Source organism: Silene latifolia, chromosome X (assembly GCF_048544455.1).
Source record: "Silene latifolia isolate original U9 population chromosome X, ASM4854445v1, whole genome shotgun sequence".
In the NCBI taxonomy this organism is placed as follows: domain Eukaryota; kingdom Viridiplantae; phylum Streptophyta; class Magnoliopsida; order Caryophyllales; family Caryophyllaceae; genus Silene; species Silene latifolia.
In genome coordinates, this window is record NC_133537.1 from 253,066,570 (window position 1) to 253,085,890 (window position 19,321).

At 38.0% G+C, this 19,321-nt stretch overlaps 2 protein-coding genes, 1 long non-coding RNA gene and 1 pseudogene across 4 annotated transcripts; 3 read left to right on the top strand and 1 right to left on the bottom strand.

The window, feature by feature from the left end:
- The first annotated feature begins 189 nt into the window (after window positions 1–189).
- Window positions 190–4,119, top strand: LOC141619943 (glutamate receptor 2.7-like; annotated as a pseudogene).
- Window positions 392–9,913, top strand: LOC141619946 (uncharacterized). Its single transcript, XM_074436947.1, has 5 exons — window positions 392–442; window positions 7,473–7,560; window positions 8,249–8,386; window positions 9,638–9,674; window positions 9,786–9,913. Exons 2-5 carry the CDS (start codon window positions 7,498–7,500, stop codon window positions 9,911–9,913), a joined length of 366 nt encoding a protein of 121 aa, XP_074293048.1. The 5' UTR covers window positions 392–442; window positions 7,473–7,497.
- On the bottom strand, window positions 4,875–6,543 carry LOC141619944 (B3 domain-containing protein REM9-like). The gene is made up of 4 exons (XM_074436946.1): window positions 6,490–6,543; window positions 6,181–6,343; window positions 5,817–5,977; window positions 4,875–5,147 (listed from the first exon to the last, which is right to left on the bottom strand). Exons 1-4 carry the CDS (start codon window positions 6,541–6,543, stop codon window positions 4,875–4,877), a joined length of 651 nt encoding a protein of 216 aa, XP_074293047.1.
- A 135-nt stretch (window positions 9,914–10,048) lies between the features above and the next one.
- Window positions 10,049–15,526, top strand: LOC141621769 (uncharacterized). Of its 2 annotated transcripts, none has more exons than XR_012532659.1 (7): window positions 10,049–10,305; window positions 11,364–11,596; window positions 12,559–12,672; window positions 12,805–13,351; window positions 13,471–13,578; window positions 14,134–14,197; window positions 15,213–15,526. It is a non-coding gene; the product is annotated as an uncharacterized LOC141621769 (long non-coding RNA). The 2 variants fall into 2 exon arrangements; XR_012532658.1 differs by having other exon boundaries at window positions 11,364–11,568; window positions 15,213–15,525.
- The last annotated feature ends 3,795 nt before the right edge of the window (window positions 15,527–19,321 follow it).

Sequence of the window (19,321 nt, forward strand, 5' to 3'; positions counted from 1 at the left end):
TAGTGTGCTACCGTGTTGTATAAGATATTGCCTGGCTTTAGCTGCAATGGTCCCTTTGATATTTTTGTGGTGTGGAATGTTCAAGCTCACAAAAAGACAAGGTATGAGTTTAGACAAATCTAATTTCTAGTGACACAAATCAATGAATGTTTCATAACTTAATGCTTAAGCTATCATATGAAAATAACAATGTTGAGAGGATTATGGATGCTGTTGCTCCTCTGGGTATTTGCGACCACTTGGGCTACCGAAGATGGTAAGGTGGTTGTAAATATAGGTGTAATTTACGACGAAAATGATGAGCTAGGAAAGATGGGGTTGAACACCATGCAGATGGCCTTTTCCGAATTCTACAACTCTCATGGGGATTACAAGACCAGAATAGCTGTACATACTAGGTTATATCCCTCAAAGGACAGTATTGTTGGTGCTGCTTCTGCTGGTATGCCTCGCGCGCATTTTCATTCCGTTTTGTCACTTAATGACCTGCTTAAGCTCTATTTACATCTATGTCCAAACGTTATTGCATACTTTAGCTTTCAAAGGACAACTAGTTTTGTACTCCGTAATATGAATGTTCAACAATGATAGTATCAAATCTAAGAAAGCTTCATGGAGTTACCTTTAGAGATTGTTGGCTTTCACTGTCACTGATTTCCAATCTAACGCGGCTATCTCTAACCCTGCATTTGTTGACAGATTTTTAATTATGAAACCTAAAAGGCTTATTAAAGAGTTGCACTTCAAATGTCATTATGAGTCATCCAAAAACAATCTCTTTGTGTTATCCCCCAGCTAATTACCCCGCTTATCCAAGAGCCTTTGCAATGTCTCGATTTTAATCTTTGCATAACCATGTGTCTCATGTATCAGCTCTATATCTTCTCAAATATAAGGAAGTGAAGGCAATTATTGGACCTACAACATTAATGGATGCTGAGTTTGTAATAAATCTGGGAGACAAGGCTCAAGTTCCCATTCTTTCATACTCGTCAACAAGTCCTTGTGTCTCTTCCGGTCAATGTCCCTACTTCGTTAGTGTGGCTCCAAAGGACTCGGTTCAAGTAAAAGCCATAAGTGCCCTTATTCAAACATATAAATGGAAAGATGTAATTCCTATCTATGCAGACAATATCGAATACGGGGCAGGGATTATACCTTACTTGGATGATGCTTTACAAAAGATAAACGCTCGTATTCCGTCCCATGAGGCCATTTCATCTACTTCCACTGATGATCATATACTTCAACTGCTACAGAAATTGAAGGCAAAGCAAACAAGGGTTTTTGTAGTCCACCTCTCCCCCGAGCTTGCTTCTCGCTTGTTCTTTCAAGCAAATGAGCTGAAAATGATGGGTCGAGGCTATGTTTGGATAACGACAACTAGCACAAGCAATGAACTAGGATCCCTTGATGAGAATATCATCGACTCCATGCAAGGGGTTGTTGGTTTGCAAACTTATATCCCTGAGACAAATGAGTTAAAACGCTTCAAGAGTCATTGGGAACGAAAATTTCAGGGCACAAAGCTTAGTGTTATGGGACTCCTAGCCTATGATGTAGCCTGTGCACTCGCCACAGTAGTAGAACAAGTTGCAGATCCAAACTCCGGTATCAAAACCACGTTTATGACAGGAAACATAACTGATCTTGATAGACTGGGCGTCTCACCTGTTGGACCTCGACTTCTGAAAGCATTATACTCCTTCTGTCCCGGTCATTTGTTGTCCTTTTCCATTTTTGGTTGTCTCAATCATTTGTTGTCCTTTCTATTTTAAGAATGAACTTGATGAGTAATTTGATCATTCACACTCAATTTGTTCCACTTGTCATTTAGCTATTGGCCTTCTCCTCTTTCCTTGGTCTTTGTGCCAAAACCAAAGGACAACAAATGACCGGGACGGAGGGAGTACAATACAAGCTTCAGCGGTCTTGCTGGAATCTTTAGCCTTTCTGATGGGCAATCACCAATTTACAGAATCATAAATGTGTTCGGCACTGGAAGCCGAGGTGTAGGATTCTGGGTTTCAGAAAAAGGCCTTGTCCCTAATCTCCACCCCGGGGATAAGAATTCAGCAGCTCTGCGACCAATCATCTGGCCAGGAGATGCCACGTCACCTCCCACAGGATGGGAAATTCCAGCGAGTGGAAACAAGTTGAGAGTTGGAATTCCAGTCAAACCTGTTTTTGAACAGCTAGTGAATGTGACCTTCGTGAAAGGAACAAGTGATATCCCGGAAAATGACACAGATTTCTGCATAGATATCTTTGAGTCCGTTATGAACAACCTCGGCTATTCTGGTCATTACGACTATCATCCTTTCCCAAATTCTTCATATGATGAGTTGGTTCACCAAGTGTTCCTTCAGGTACCTAAACTAGCATCATTCTTGCATTGTTTCTAACACTTGCAAGAGTTGCAACCCGCAGCATTAGAATGAGGTTTTGAGATTTCTTTTGTATATTTGTTTTTGTTTTGTTTAAAGAAGTATGATATTGTGGTGGGAGACATAACCATCATAGCAAGCCGGACATCTGATGTCGATTTTACACTCCCGTTTACGGAATCAGGGGTGACAATGGTAGTTCCTGTCAAAGATGACAAGAAAAGTGCATGGGTCTTTTTGAAACCCTTGACTTGGGAGCTATGGTTTGCTACCTTGTGTGCCTTCGTTTTCATAGCTTTCGCAATTTGGGTTCTTGAACACCGCATCAACGAAGAATTCCGCGGACCTCCATTGCACCAAGTTGGCACTAGTCTCTTTTACTCCTTTTCCATGATGGTGTTTGCACAAAGTATGCTTCCTCTAATCTTCTTTAATTTTCAAAATAATTTCTCGATTATTGATACATGTTTTTTTCTTATTGAAACCAGGGGAAAATGTTTTGAGTAACTTGAGTAGATGTGTGGTGGTTGTATGGGTGTTCGTGGTGTTAGTCTTGACGCAGAGCTACACGGCTAGCTTGACTTCTATGTTGACTGTTCAACAGCTTAAGCCAACTGTGACTGGTGTAGATGAGTTACTGAGCTCAGGAGCTAATGTGGGCTTCCAAGATGGTACGTTTGTCGAGGATTTACTAGTAAAGAAAGGGTTTCATAAATCGAAGCTTATTTCCTACAATTCATCTGAGAAATTAGATGATCTGCTGTCAAAAGGGGAGATTGCAGCTGTTTTTGATTAAATCCCCTACACGAGGCTTTTCATAGCGCTATATCCCTCCAAGTATCTAATGATGCAGCCTTTGTACAAGACTGATGGTTTCGGCATTGTAAGTTTTTGGCTACTTATTTGATGCATAAGGGTGTCTCCCTGCAGGAGGTTGTCATTACTCTTTAAATTGTTGTCTTGCAGGCATTTCCGAAAGGTTCCCTCTTAGCGCCTGTGATTTCAGGAGAAATACTGAATGTGACAGAAGGAGATCAGATGGCTGAATTTGAGAAAAAAAATGGGGAATGCAACAGTACAATAGTTCAGATCAGGGAAATATAGCCACTTCCGCAAGTCTTAGTCTAGATAGTTTCTGGGGGCTATTCCTCATAGTTGGAGTTGCTACAGCAACATCTCTCCTCATTTATGCAATACACTTCCTGTATGAGAATCGGGACATCTGGATGAACTCGGATGATTCCATATGGAGCAAAAGCAAGAGGCTAGCCAAAGTCTTTGAGAATCGGGATATGGCTGCTCACACATTCAGGAAAAGGGATGCACAGAGCACACCCCAGAATGTCGAAACTGATCAGACCAGTATTGATGGTGATGGTGATGGTGATGGTGATGGTGCAGATGGAATCACTCTGACTGCCACGAGTTCTCCATCAAGGCTATCAAACTTCTCCGATAAAACTGAAGAAAACTTGCCCTCTTCTGCAGGGATGTCTCCTGCACCTTAATTGTGACTCATCCTCTGATATTTTTTCCCTAAGCTATGAAAGGCGTATAAGTAACGCTTAAGACCGACAGGCATATGGAATACTGCTCATTTATTAACTTTTAATTTAAAGAAATAGTTGTAATATTAGTAAGAATTGATGATTTAAAGTTGATAATTTGTCAGTTGTAATCCAAGTGTAGACTTCAGGAATGCTATATATACTTCAGTTACTAGTTACTAATACCTGCTACTTCTAAGTTCTAACTAATTTGCCAGCTAGGCTATGCTGTAACAGCCTTTTAGTATGACTTAACTCATAAATTCATCAATTCTAAAATTTACATATTTTTACTATATGTTCTGATCTTAGTTAGAGTTAATTAGGACAAGGAAAAACTGACATTAATATTTGATATTTTTAGTTCTGTAGATTAGGGGTAAAATGTTGGGAATTTCAGCAATTAGTTTTTTCTATAGTGTACTCTTGTATATTTCGAATTTTTACGTATACCTTTGATTTTGAAAAACCTCTACTATACCCCTAAACTAAGTCATTAGTTCCAAAATTACAATCTGTATTAGAATCCATTATTTACATTTTACTAATCTGATTATCTGGTAGTTTTCAGTTGTTGATGAAAATGCAGGAACATAGTAAAACAAAAAAAAACAATTTACGGGAGCATACAGTACAATAAGATAACTGGTAGTTTCATGTCAGCAAACAAAGTTTACAGGTTGCTAAGAGAGTTTAGGAAGCAGATACATTACATGATTTCGTGCATCTCATTTACAGGAAATGAGGTCGACACCTGAATCGAAACCAAAAAAGCGGTCAAGAGAAAACCCAATCTGCCATAGTGCCATTCTTATACGGAATCACCCCTAGCTTCGGTTGCGCACCCTGCTCAGAATGCATCTTATACTTAAAATTAGTTGTCTTTCTATGCTAATGTGATTGACTAGAAAAATGTTAGAAAATGAAGTGAGAGCATAGTCTAAAAGAAGAACCTTTTTGGAGGTAACGTGACTTGTGACACTTTCAAAATAGGACGCATCCCAGCTTGTATAGCCTGAATACTAACCACGCTTCTAGGCTTGATATTGTTTGAAATTAGAAACTTTTTCCATCCACCGGTAATGTAGGAATAGCCATTATATTTTGAATTCAAGAGCTTCACTTCCCAAGGATTCTCTTTTTCATCAATAAGTTTCAAGAAGCAGCATCTGTTTCGTAGGCCACTCGATGTTATAAACCATCGAGGAAGATACTGCAAAAGTAATTATTATGAATGATCACACAACTGTTGACAACTTGATATATTGCATAATATGCGGCATTAAAATAGCTAGCTACTCTTATATGATGCATCTGCCTCATTTGTATGTTCTATATGGATATCATCCAATGTTACTCATTTACCCCATACTTGGCTGCAAGTGTCCAATCAACTGCTTCCCAGACAAGGGTATTTTATAAAAACAAAATGACGCTTTTAATCAAATCATATCATCACACTTGAGGGAGAGTATATCCATTGAAAATAAGAGCAAGGTTGCCATACACAATCGTCTACCTCTTGTGAAATTTGACTGGAAATACAGCTCATTCAACTGAACTATGAAAGAGCTACTTTAAAGTCCTAAAACTAGAGGCGAGGTGATATAGTGATTTAATCATAGGAACTTCAAATACACAAACTACAAAATATGATTTGATTAAAAGCTGAAGAATAATAGATTCTAGTTTCTTCAAACAAATTTCTTTATTATGAGAGTCTCACTTAGTTTACATACCCATTGAATCAATAAACTGGCAGAAGTTCGTAAATCAAGTTGAAACTAGGCAAGGACTTGAGGTTAGTTCAGGAAACAGAAGAGGGATAAGTGGAGGTAGTTGAGATTAATTAGAAGTACAGTTAAGGCAAAAACATACTTACAACAACTGAATTGTTACGAGATTTGTAAGTGACGGTGATATGACATGTAGGAAACTGAGGCTGGACAGGAGGGATTTGTTGGCCAACTTGAGCTACTTGATGTCCTCCAACTTGGGTTTGGTTGATATTCATACAGTTGAATCTAGAATATGGAGTTGATCCTAGAAAAGGGTAAACTTACAAAACAGTGATTAAAATGAGTTGGTTGCAAATTTGCAATAGATATATACTAGTATATGAAATGAAATGCAGAAATGAAACCTGTAGGTGAAGCAAAAAGGCGTTGACAGGAAGTGAGGCGATCATAGACAGAGACGTGGAAAACAAAGTAGGAGCTAGTGATGAGTAAATACTAGAAAATCACCAACATTAAGATGATGGTGATCACAGAAATCCTTCCAACCAGACTTGAAATGGCGGCCACCTTCAAGAATGATAAGCCAGTGACGGTGAGGCTGATCCTCAGTCATTAGCACAATGCTTTCCATCTTCCACCCTAACTCATTCACTATTGACTCTGGAATTGACTGCATGCAAAAAATAAACATTAGCAGTGGCGGAACAAGGAGGCTAGCTAGCAGAGACGCCCACCCCACCCCAGAGAGGCCTATACAATAGTGAATAGACGAGTTAGAGAGGAAGTAACCATGTGATTGATGAAACCATGAATTACAGGCTGCATAAAACGAACAATCTTGGTATTGCAGTGGTTGTTACACTCTTCCATCTTTGCATGCATCTTTTGTATTTTCCAACTCGCATCTTACATCAACTTCATCATTCTTTGCTTGTCTTTGTGCATTAGCTTCACTTATTTACTTATTATTTTACTAATCTTGCACGCTCTCTAAGGTAACACGGCCTTACAAATGTATTCACTATAAGATAAGACGGTCTTACACTAATAAGAAGATTATTTTTATATTTATATTATATAAAGAATACTCATTTACTAAGAATGCAAATAAAAGAGTATACATATCCATATCCATATCCATATCCATATCCATATATACTCTTTAAAAATCTTAAAGAGTGGTTGCTGTAGTCAGTACAGTAATTTGTTGTGTTTTTGCCTATTTAGCCCATGTCGTTATTTTATGTCCTGCTGCTGTTTCTCATTTTTATTTATTTCTTCCTCCTATCTCTCTCTTATTCCCGTGTTAACCTGCTTCCTTCTTCCACTTTATTCTTCTCTTCTCTCTCCTCTCTATCCTACCTAAGCCATGCATGTTCTTACAGTTGTTTTGGTTATGCGATTTCCATACTGCAACACTACAACTTTCCCCTTTTCATCTACTTTTGGTGGATCAATCACAGGTGAATTGCCCTTGATTCCTCTGTTTTTTCTTCCTATTTTATAGAGTTGTAAAGCATATTGAGAGGGATTATTTAGGCCTTTTTGTTTTATAAATTGAAATTTCTGGGTTATTGATGCGATTACTATATTGATGCGATTTTGGTTTAAATTGATTGTATGCAAATGATTTGGCCTTTTTGGGTTTAAATTGAAATTTCTGGGTTATTTTTGGGTTTAGCAAATACCGATCAGCCCAAATTATGAGTAGTTTGGTTAGATTGTTCGTGCTATATTTTCAATTTAAATTTCTAACAAACATTACTTTAGAGCCCGAGTCCTGACATGTTTTTTAACAGGCGATTCGTGCGATATCATGTAAGTATGTTGCTTCTTCTTCTTGAAGTTCGCCGCGTTCCAACGCACCAGTCACCAGCGCCATTAATTGTAAGTATAAATTCTCGAGTTTGATTTAAATTTAAATTTAATTTATTATTTCTAGGTATAACGTATAATGAAGTCTAATAAGAAATTGGGATTATAATGTGTTAGAAATAGAAATTCGTTTCGCATATCTGTTTTGTATTCATAATTTGGAATGCCGTTTAAAATTTCACTTCAATTGGTTATTTATAGGGTTTTCATTATTTACTGCAAATTGTTTTTTGAGTAGCAAAAATTGTTTGCTTTAGTTATTTGTATTGTTGTAGATACTAGATAAGCTACTTATGTGCATGAGGCGGTCTCATTATGCAAAAAGATAACTTATCTATTAGCATTACATGAATAGTATTTTTTATAAAAATGGTCCATCTTACCAGGTGAGACCGTCTTGTTAAAATAATTTGTGACTTATGTGATGTTTTAGTTATGTTGTGTTTCATTTATGCTATTTTTGCGACCCTGATTAAAAGTAAGAATATTATTTAAAGTTGGGTATTATGTGCTCGAGTCGGGTTTATATTGAATGCGGGTATAGTTTGGCAAATGACATTAAGAGTTAAGACATTGGGTGATCTTAATTCGCTTGTTGTTGATGTTAGGATTTAGGTGTCTTAGTTAGTACTTTGGCTAAATATTTTAGGGCATTGTATGTTATTGAAAACAAGGACTGTAACAGTTACGTGCTATTCAGGAACCCTATTCTTCGTCGCCCCTTTCTGTTAAGCAAAACAACCAAGTGAAAGGTGTTGTCCAGTCGCAAGATTCTCAAGCTTTCTTTATTCTTTTGGCCTCAAAAAATTATGGGATTATTTCTACGGGCTTTCGGAAGGTAAGAGAATCAGTTAATCATTGTTAACTTTTTCAAGTTTCATACTATTTAGTTAAAGACTGTTATTCGGTGTTCGTTAGGGTCAATTTAACCAGGCGTTTTTAATTGAGCTGGTGAAGGTAGGTAATTTCATGTTCTGGGTTATTTATCAAGATGATGGCACCACTCATTTATAAGAGTTTGTTACTTTGATTCATTGGTGTACTTTCCAGTAAACGAGTACTTACACTCGGACTTACCCTCAACATACTTTTTTTTTTCTCGAGTCTCTTTCCATTATTACAATACTCCGTATCTCAGATCATTCATACTTTTCAGTTACATTCCCTCAGCTTCAAATGTTTTGGCTTACAAATCCTCTCAGCTTCTCTTACGCCATTGCACTATGTGAAAAGGGTATATAGGTAGTTATAATGATAAAGACGGAGGATGCTACTATTGGTCTTTTGTTTTTTTTTGTATAGTTCATTAGTCATCTGATGTTAAATTTAAGACCTACATGCCATCGAGGGTCCTACATTGCAAGGTATCTTGCGACATGAATGGAGAATTGAAGCTTGTTTTTTACATTTGTTGCTTCCTTATGCGGGTAAGCAAAGAAGTAGACTTAGTAAGCTATCTCTTTCAATGTTAATTATTGTTTTGGTAGATTAGACCATGGATGCATCACATACATGACATCGTGGTGAAATAATGCATGCGGGTGCCAATGAAATTGAGTTCATTATTAACCACGCTGAAGTCTCCATTGTTTTCGTTCAGGAGAAAAGATATCAGCTATAAGATCCAATTACTGCACGTCATTATCCTATCTTTTTTAAGCTTAAGCCAAATGTATTGTTTAATGTGATATTAATTTAGAAAATACTACATCCAATGTCAGTGTCTATAAAATTAAGATAGTTATTTCAGGCTTTCAGCATTCGTAAGACCTTTTTACATTTACTTCCGAGTAGTGAGACTGATGACAGTTGAGGGTTGAAGCAAGACGCAATGATCTGATTCTATCATCTCTATTTTGTTCTGCTCTTTCATTATTTTTATATCTTTAGTACATATGCTTAATAATTCATTGGCCCTCATTACACACTCAATTGTCCTGGTTATGAGAGAAATAGTTTTTAATTCAGTAATCAAGTACATTCAATAACAATACTATAGCAGTAATTCGTATATTTTCCCATAAGTTCCACCGATATCTTCACTTTATTCTTGTCTAACAACTGAGCCCTATTTTTGATGCTTGAACAGATGCTGGCTTGCTTACCTAAGTGTGAATGCCTCAAAAGTAATCAAACTGGAGAAAGTTTCTTCATTTAAGCATTGTGATTTGCAACTCGAAACGATTTTTATTCTTGGTGGCATGTTGAAACTGAGATAAGTCTAATATTTGTTTCAGCAATTGTTAGTTTTGGTGATATTTCTTGCACACCAAGGAAGGAAGCTGAGGATCTTTGGCTTGTCTTGCTTCTCTTGGGAAGAATTCGCACAATTGGTAAAATCTTTTTTCGGCACGATAATATATGAAAGATATATATTTTTAAGGGGGGGCATCATAATATATTTGTAACGGCTACGTGACGATTTCTGAAAGCTCATTTCCACATAGAAGATGAGATTAGTGAGCATTTAAAAATTTCCGTATTCATAATTTCAGGGAATTATAGATGACGAATTTCATGTAAAACAAAATAGCAACATCTGCACAGTTATGTACACAAGTGGCACAACAGGTGAACCAAAAGAGGTGATTTTACACAATGAAGCTTTCCTTGCAGAGGTGTACAATGTTCTCAATGGATTATCTTCTTAGAGAGACAGACAGAGACCGCGAGTTGTCCTTGAAGTGCTACCAAAAGACCTATTTGGAAAGAAGAAACAGAGAGATAAAGCTATTCACTTGATTGTAACAGAGACAGGTAAGCATGCAATTTTAAATTATTACTCTCGTCTGTATGATCACTTACATAAACAAGGAATTCATATTATTTTACGTTCCTTTACATTTACTTTTTATCTATTTATTTTTATTAACAAAAGAATAAGCGCTTTTTTAATATTACCATTCATTGTTTTCTAATACCATTTTTCTACAATTTTTTTTCTTAGATGTAGTTGAAACCCAAACATATTATGAAAATGAGACTACTTACACGAAAATGGGTCTATGACTCTATGTCATCCCATTTTTTTAACTTCGGTATTTAGCTAAGTTGCTCAGATGACGTCTCCATTTAACTTCATAGTTCTTAGTCGTGAGTTGTTATGCTAGAGCGTTATTTTTTTTTTTCAAACTTACGTCAAATAAATTGCATTCATTGCGTTGGTAGAGATAGCAGCAGGAGGTGAGGAGCTTAAGAAACCTCAAAGAGGGGACGAGGAGGAAGAGGAGGAGGAGGAGGAGGAGGAGGAGGAGGAGGAGGAGGAGGAGGAGGAGGAGGAGGAGGGAGAGAAAGAGGAGAGCGAAATGAGTAAGAGGCCAGGGTGGGGAGTAGGGGGAGAGGATGAGAAGGGGGAAGGGAAGGAATGGGAGGATAAGGAGTAAAATGTAGTAGTGTTGGTTTTGGTAATTTAGTGTGATCAAGTCTGATAATGGCGACCTTGCTGTGATCAGAGAGTAAAATGTGTATTCATGGTGATGAGATAGCTGTATCAACGTAAAAACTCGAAATGGTTGCAAGAAAAACTCACTGAGTACAACAAATGTTCTCTGGCTTTTTAGTTGTTATAGTTTTTTTTTTTTTCTTTTGACAAAGGTTTTAGCTGTTATTGCTATTAAAAGCATTTAGTTGAAATGCTTATATTCCATTTGAATTCAGTTATCTGAAGGCAAAAAAATCATAGAATCAATAACAATAGCAAGAAAGGAGAAGTTGGCGTCCTCTTAATTGAAAGCATTTAGTTGTCAACCTTTAGATGAAACGAGTTTGTTTTTGATTAAATTTGTCATTTACAGAGTTTTTTTCATGTTTGTTAGTTTAATCCCAAAACAACAAGCTGCTGACGAGGAGCTGTCTACATATAAGTATGGCCACTCAGTGTCAATTACTTCTACTTCTCCAGTAAAGCGATTCCTTGAGAAACAGAAGAAGTTGCGGCCAGCCTTATTATTACATTATTACTGGTGTTGTTCGGTGCAAGCATGTTCATGGGTGATGGTGTGCTGACACTTGCTATATCAGGTGCTTCCGATAAAAGCTTACCTTGCTTGTACGTGTTTTCCAGTATTTAAAGTTTCGTTGTTTTTTCAGATTCAAACACCAGAGTTACTAAAATTGCGAAATTGCAGTCATAAGTCATAACAAGTAAATGAGTTCAGAGAAATGTGTTCTTAGTTTCTCTTATCTCGATATTCATAGAAATAATACCACCTGAGTTGCAATATCTAGCCGAGTGTCTTACCGCTTCCCCTTGGCGGAGTAAAGGGGTTTAAAACTTTAAATGTATTCGATTTTACCTCCCTCAGTGTTATGTCAAACCTATGATGAGAAACACCACTTCACACTATATAAGAAGAGAAGATAGTTACCATTAGCATGTAATTGTTAATGTGTTTATTAATCACAATTCACACTTGTGAATTTAAGGTATTTAATGTTTTTATCTTTGTTTGGTTAGCTGTTACCCCTTGTGTAATATGTCTCATAAAGTGGATTGCATGATTCGATAGGCTTTTTTCTTTCTTTCTTTTTTCACAATGAATGTCAAAATTGTGAGGAAAGAACATGACAGTGGAGAAATCTCATAGGTGGAAGAGAAAAGTTACCCTTTAAAAAGTTTACAAGAGCTAGCTATTGTTCCTTAGGAATAATATCTTTAGAAGCCTCCCACCACTGTTGAGTTCCCTCTTGCAATCCATGCCCTCTATTTCTTCCAATTACTCTGAACCACTCATTTTGCTCCCGACTGTCCCTCACTTTTCATATTTTTCATCTCATCGTCTTTTATCTTTAAATTCATCTACCTTGATTTCTCAATTACAGGTTTGTAATTGTTCATCAATTTGGTTTCTTAGCACCATTTTTAAGTTTGTTAAAGTTGATCATCAATTTGGTTTTTTCTTACCGTTTTTACGTTTGTTGAAGTTGATTAATCCCTATCCTTTTGTGGGTATATTAACTTTCAAAATTAATTGTTGGTTGCTTAATTAGCATGCTGGTTATTGATGTCAGGTGCATTTGTTATGAAGTCCTTGCTATTATGTCACGTCTTCGTCTTTCGGAGTTTCCAACAAGATCATCATTTTTAGTCGAGATCATCATCCAGCTTATTAAACTTCAACATGGGTGTGTTTCCCATATTTTGCTCTTTTTTTAATTTTATTTTATTGTACCCTGTGGTTTTTGGTTTACCACTATTCCTACAATAATGTTCATTGCATTATTACTAATTACAGTTCTTACTTTGGTGAGTTGTAGGTTTGTTGGATGACTCAGCTAGACATGGAACATCGCCCGTTCATCACATATCAGATCTAGGTTTTCTATTTGTTCCTTTAAATCTGTACTCTTAATTTAGCACTTATGATGGTGATGATGACTAGAGTGGTAATTTGCACGCGTCACACCCCGAGTTCCTGAACTCCCTCTAATATCTACGTCGTCTTTCCTCTTTACATTCCCGAGTTCCTGAACTCCCGTCTCTCTTCCCTAATAGTCTCTACTCAATTGTCAAGTTTAGTTTATGCAGTTTTGCTCCCATGAATTGCAGTTTAGGTCTCCTTTTTGCATTGTCACAAAACTCCCAATCGTTTTTATTTGTTGCGGCGGCAATCCATTTGGGTCAGCCTACCAATATACAGGCCGAGTGTGGTTATTTATGCGATATATTAACTGAAATTTATGCGATATATTGAACTTCCATGACTGAAGATTTTGAACTTTTGAGTTGTTCCGGCTGGTTTACAGATGGTATTTTTTTCTTGATGGCTGCTTTTTATGGATTCCTTCTCTCACCTGGGACATGGTATGCTACAATGTTAACCTTATTCGTATTATTTTCAGGCTTGTGATCTGACACCTAACATGAGCTTCGTTTTCTTGTGATCCAACACCTAACATGAGTTTGGATTTCTGTGACACCAGGTAGGAGAGTGGTTTTTTAGCGAGGTTACAATCGCTTTGGGACTGACTATCGCAGCCACTTTCTTCAGAAATGTCTACCATAGTATCTCTTGGCACCATGCTCAATAGGTACCCTCTTTCTTCACTTTCTTAATCTATTCATTTAAATCTTTTTTTTTCATTGATCATGAAACCTGTTTCATTTGTTACTTTGATTGTTTCGAACTTTTTTTTATTTGCTAAAACAAGAGTAAGGTTGCCTACATCCGAACCCCGATTACCCCGTAATTTGTAGGAACCAAGTGCTATAAAGTCCCTGGTAATGTTGTTTTGTCTTTTTTCAGATCAGTTGCCTTGTATTTCTTTCCCTTTTGGGTGTGATTTGAGTTGTGATATTGGTCCGTACTCCATACCTTTCTGCTTACAAGTGGTTTCTAAATTTCTCTCATACACCCTTTGATTCATATAGAATCTATACAATCCGTTCCAAAGTGATTTATGGGAGTGGACTCCTTGTGCTTATGGAAGTGTGGGGCTACCCATTTTGGCTCCTGAATCATCCTTGTGCTTATAGCATTACTCATTTGATTATATGGTGTGTTGGTTGGTGTCACATGTGAGACGGTCTCATATAAATCGTGCCATGATTGGATCAACTCTCACTAATTTTTCGTCTCATGTCAGGACTTCGTCCGTGGGATATCATAGCTTTGACCATCCAGGTCTCGCGTTCAGGCTTCCACATAAGGTAGATCCATTTATATGCCGCCTATGCTCTTGTATTCAGGGAGTTTTTCAAGGCTGTATAGTTATCCTACTGTTCTGTGGAAATGACATGGAGATTTTTATTCTGTATTCTGGGGTTTGTAAAGTCTTTATTGTCAGCGCAGAAACCAGTGTGAGGCACAGAGATACATATATACCCTGCTTATTCATCTTGTATACCATGGTCTCCCATCTCCCTGCTTATTCAACCCACCACCTTTTAAGAAAATCGTTAGCAGCTCATCTTGTTATCTTCTCTCCCTTCCAATTACGTCAATTCAGTAGTGCTTGGTGCTTTTGTTTCTTTATTGTTACTCTGACCTTTAAAGTAATGGTGTGAATTGTCTTACGCTGATAAACTCTTGCTTTACCATTGTCAAAATTAGTGAAATTTGTCTTGTTTGTCTGATTGGGGTTGGTGCATAACAAAATTTACTACACTTGAGCTGATTATTTTGCTTGCTTTAGCTGTATATTGATTTCATTTTTGTTGATTTAATTTGAAATTGTTTGATGTATCTAAGTGACTTCTTTGAGTTGGTCAAACTTCTTGATCGACCGATTGTTCTTAATGTCCTCGGTTAAATTTCACAAATAGGTTGGCTTATACCCAAAACGAAAGTAAAGAGAGCTCATTTAGTAGTCCATACGAGGTTTCGTTTCTAAAATAATTTACAATAGGAGGGCCGACATGTAGTTTCTAGGAGTAATCTATTCATGTGAAATAGAGCCACTGTTCAAATGGTCTAACAATAGAGCCATTGTTCAAATAGGAGTGGATAGATTGAGGGCTAACATGGTTGCAAGAGCCATTGTTTAAATGGTCTAACAATAGAGCCATTGTTCAAATAGGAGTGGATAGGTTGAGGGCTAACATGGTTGCATGAGCTGACTTGTCTCTTTCCTTGATTTTCGTCATATATTTTACATGGAAGAGTTACCGCCTCTACGATGAAAATAGTTTCATACACTAAATTGGTCGAGTGGACTATGTGCAGGTTCCAGGTGCAGCTTGTAGGTGAAGAAGGGCCTGTTCATGTGGACGAAAATAAATTTATGCGGCTGGGTCATCGTTAAGGCATTAGTTTGTAACTCCAGAATTTGCTAAGCGTATTTGTTGTCATTGGACTATATTAGAGTTGTATATTCAGGTTGTTACTTTGTCTTCGAAAAAACTTCTCATATAATGTGCTTTCTCTATTATTGTTGTATGCTTAATTTGAAGCAAAGCGTGTTATTTATCAGCAAACACGGGTGTTAATATGTCACGACATTGGTTGTGTTTGGACCACCGGTTTAAAATATATGATGTTGGGAGACCTGCTATGTTTTCATGTGCCCTTCATATTTCACATGATTTATCCAAATTGGGGCACCGCGCCCTATCATGTTATGTTTTCACGTGCCCTTCATATTTCACATAACGATTTAGCCAAATTGGGGCACTGCGCCCCGGGTGCGGTGCAACAACTAGTTTAAAAAACACTCATGAACTTAAAATAAGTTGTATTTCATATTAGAAAACCATCTTATTATTACTATATAATTTGTGTTACAAGTATGCCACTTGGCTTCACAACAAGGGAGATCCAAGAGTGAGTGACTATATTTTTCTCATTTTGGGGTTTGCAGCTGGGTTTGATGTTGACCGAAAATCATTTCTTTTTAGGAAATGGAGAAGATCTTGACTCATGTATTTACATTTTGTAGAGGTTTATGTTTTCCATTATTCCATTATCTCGGCCAATTGAAACTTTCACTTTTTTCACTAGAATATTATATCTTCAGACACACTAAAAGGGGTTTGCAAAAAATATAATCAGACCATTATTGGAAAACATGAGTTCAAACCAGCAGAATTCATTTCCAAAAGTTATCTAATTCTCCTTATTCAGATCAAAGTTGTGGTTCTGCATCTATGAGTGGTCGTTCAAGGCTGGTTGTAGGTTGCCTTTTACTCTTTTGATGATTGATACTATCCGAGCCATGGAAGTATCACCCTTCCAAGTTATGCCAATGGTTTGGAAACTTGTCCATTCCATTGAGAATTTATGTGCTAAACATAAGCTTACAATTACTGTCAATGATATCAAGGTAGTATATCACTTGAAAAATCCTTCTACTGGTCGTTTCAATTTAAGAATTAGGTCCAAAATGTCTCCATTAATCACTAATCTGGATTCGGGAGACGATAAAGGCTAGGCGAAGACTTACTTATTCATCCGGACTGATACCCTGGGGTATGGCCTGGATTATCTGATATATCCTCCTTTGGAGAGTGGTAGGTTTCCTGTATTCCTGATTCGTATTTTATATTGTATGAATTCGAAATATTTAAATTTTACCTGAATATTTTGGGGATGTTTGCAGCACCTGACTGGAATTTTGATCCTCTTAATGAGGAATTTGTTTCAAGGATAGAGGCTTTTCTTGCCCTTCCCGAGGAAGAAAGAACTTGGCCTGGTAGTCTGGGTAGGATTTTGTTGCCCCGGTACATGAAGCCTAAGCTGAGTGTAGTTAAAGTGCTCAAAGGCAAGCCTACCTCTACCGCTTTTTCCTATACGTCTTCTTTGTATTTTTGTGTTGACTGCTGCTTTTCTGTTATTTGTTTCCTGCTATTTATATATGTCTTCTTTTGTTTATTCAGTATATAGGTCCTCTGCTAGATTGGCTAGCTTGATCTTTGCCGACTTGAAGGTGGGGTTGCTAGAATCTATGAGCAATCCAAGAGTCAAGAGGCTACTGGTAGTGGGAGCGACAAGACTCTCAATATTTTGGTTTCTGATGTTCAGCCTCATAAGGAACCGCCCAAGCTTGTGTCCCCAGAGGTTGTCTAGCCTTCCAAGAGGAGAAGAGAGGCTGCCATCCCTGAGGAAGAAGGGGGAGAAAGGGAGCCTATTCATGCTCAGCCAATAAGAAGCATCAGGGGGTGCCTGCTCAGTTGGGTGATATAGAGGCTGCTCGGGCATAGATAAATGATTTTTCTGCCAATATCAGCGGCCAGCTCTTATCTGGCAATGCCCTTGAATCTTCTACTAAGGTCGTGGCTCACGCTGCTGCTCTTACTTCTCAAGCCAAGGAGGTTGGTTGCAAAGGGTTTATTAGTTTTATTATTATATATTTTTGTATTGCCTTTTTACCTTGGGTTTGGTTAATTGGTTTTGTTTCATCCTTCTCTAGGGCTTGGATGCTGGGCTGATTACTGCTTATCAGCTCAAGGATGCCCGGATTAGAATCATTGGCTTAGAAGAGAAATTGGACAAGGTTAACCATGATTTTCACACGTCCAGGGGTGATGAGTCGGTCCTTCAATCTCAGCTAGGATCAGCCAGGGAGGCATGTAAGGCTGCTCAGGCTTGCGAGGTAGCTGCAAAAAATATTGAGAAAGTAGCCAGAAAAGAGCTCGAAGCTGTAAGGGAGGAGCTTGAAGCTGTTAAAAGAGAGTTGGCTGCTGAGAAGCAGGCGATGCAGGATCAACTGAGGAAAAATGAAGATCTCGGTGCTGAGAAGGAGCTGGTGGAAGCACGACTTGCTGATGCTGCTCAGTATTTCTTTGGGAAAGGCCGGGTTGATGCTATGAGGGATCCTGAATCTGATAAGGCTAAGTGAGATCCGGATCGTGATGAGACAACTATGGATATCCAGTATCCTGACTTGGCCAATATGGGTCATGAAGAAGAAGTAGACTCTCCTCCTTCCAAGGAAAAATCTGCTGATCAGGAAATGGTAGAGGGTTGTGGGTCGGTTTCTGATTCGAAACCTGTTTAGGCTTTTGTTTTTGTTCTTTGTTTCGGCCCATCCAGGGGGGATGTTCCTGGAATGGATATTTTGTTTTGACCTTAAATAATCGATCTTTGATGGTTTCTCTTTGTGTTTTGGAATATAGTTGGATAAGGCATATTTGTAGTATTAGATGTATACTGGATCGGGCCAGTTATTCGACTGGATCAGGCCAGGTTTCCTTGCACTGGGTCTGGCCAGGCTTTTGTGTCATGGTGGGGGTTATTGCCTGTCTGGAGGGCTTATGACCCATGCCTGTCTGGAGGGCTTATGACCCATTTATGACATACAATCCAGGGAAAGTTTTCCCAAGTTTGTTTATTTGAACTGAGCTCGGTATTTTAAGGCCTATTTTTGCAACTGAAAGTTTGGTATTTTCTGCATATGAGTAATATGTATGCTAGTGGAGTGGCCCTCAATCTTGAAAATTTGTTTAAGTAAGGTGTGAATTTGATGAATGCATTAATTAAACAAATATACAAGATTCTATTTGGCAAGAGAAGAAAGAAAAATGAGAACATTAATAAGTATTCAGGCACATAATAAGAAGAATCATATAGGATATTTATTCATATAATGGCAAGTATCATACACTTAGTTGCATATCAGGCCAGGCAAAAGGGTAAAGTAAATATTTTACCTGGGCTGGGGGATGTGTTTTATATGTGACATAGTTTTAAGTGTGCAACATTTCAAGCTCTGGGATCATTTCGCCATCCAGGGTTTGTAGCCTGTAAGCGCCCTGACCGACTATTGAGTCGATCAGGTAGGGACCTTCCCAGGTTGGGGCCAGTTTGCCTGCGTTTTTCTCCTTTGTATTTTGAAAGACTTTTCTGAGAACAAGATCTCCTATCCTGAATACTCTGGCTTTGATAGTCTTGTTGTAGCTTTTGGCCACTGTTTGCTGATAGCCTGCCATTCTAATGTTGGCTGCATCTCTCAATTCTTCTGTTAAGTCCAGGTTGTCCTCCATCAGAGGTGTGTTGTTTGTTATTGTATTCAGGCTGCATCTGGCTGATGGGATGTCAACTTCTGCTGGGATTACTGCTTCACATCCATAGACCAGGGAGTAGGGGGTTTGGCCTGTAGATGTTTTAGGCGTGGTCCGGTCAGCCCAGAGGACTAAGGGGAGTTCTTCAGGCCATCTGCCTTTTCTTCTTTTTAGCTTCTTCTTTGCAACGATTATTACTTTATTCCGGATTCGCCGACCATTGGCTTTTGGATAACCTAGTGTGGAGGTTACCAGGTTAATATTCCATCGTGCCTGTAAAGCCATTGTTCTTTTTCCACGAATTGTGTGCCATTGTCACACATTATTTCTGAGGGT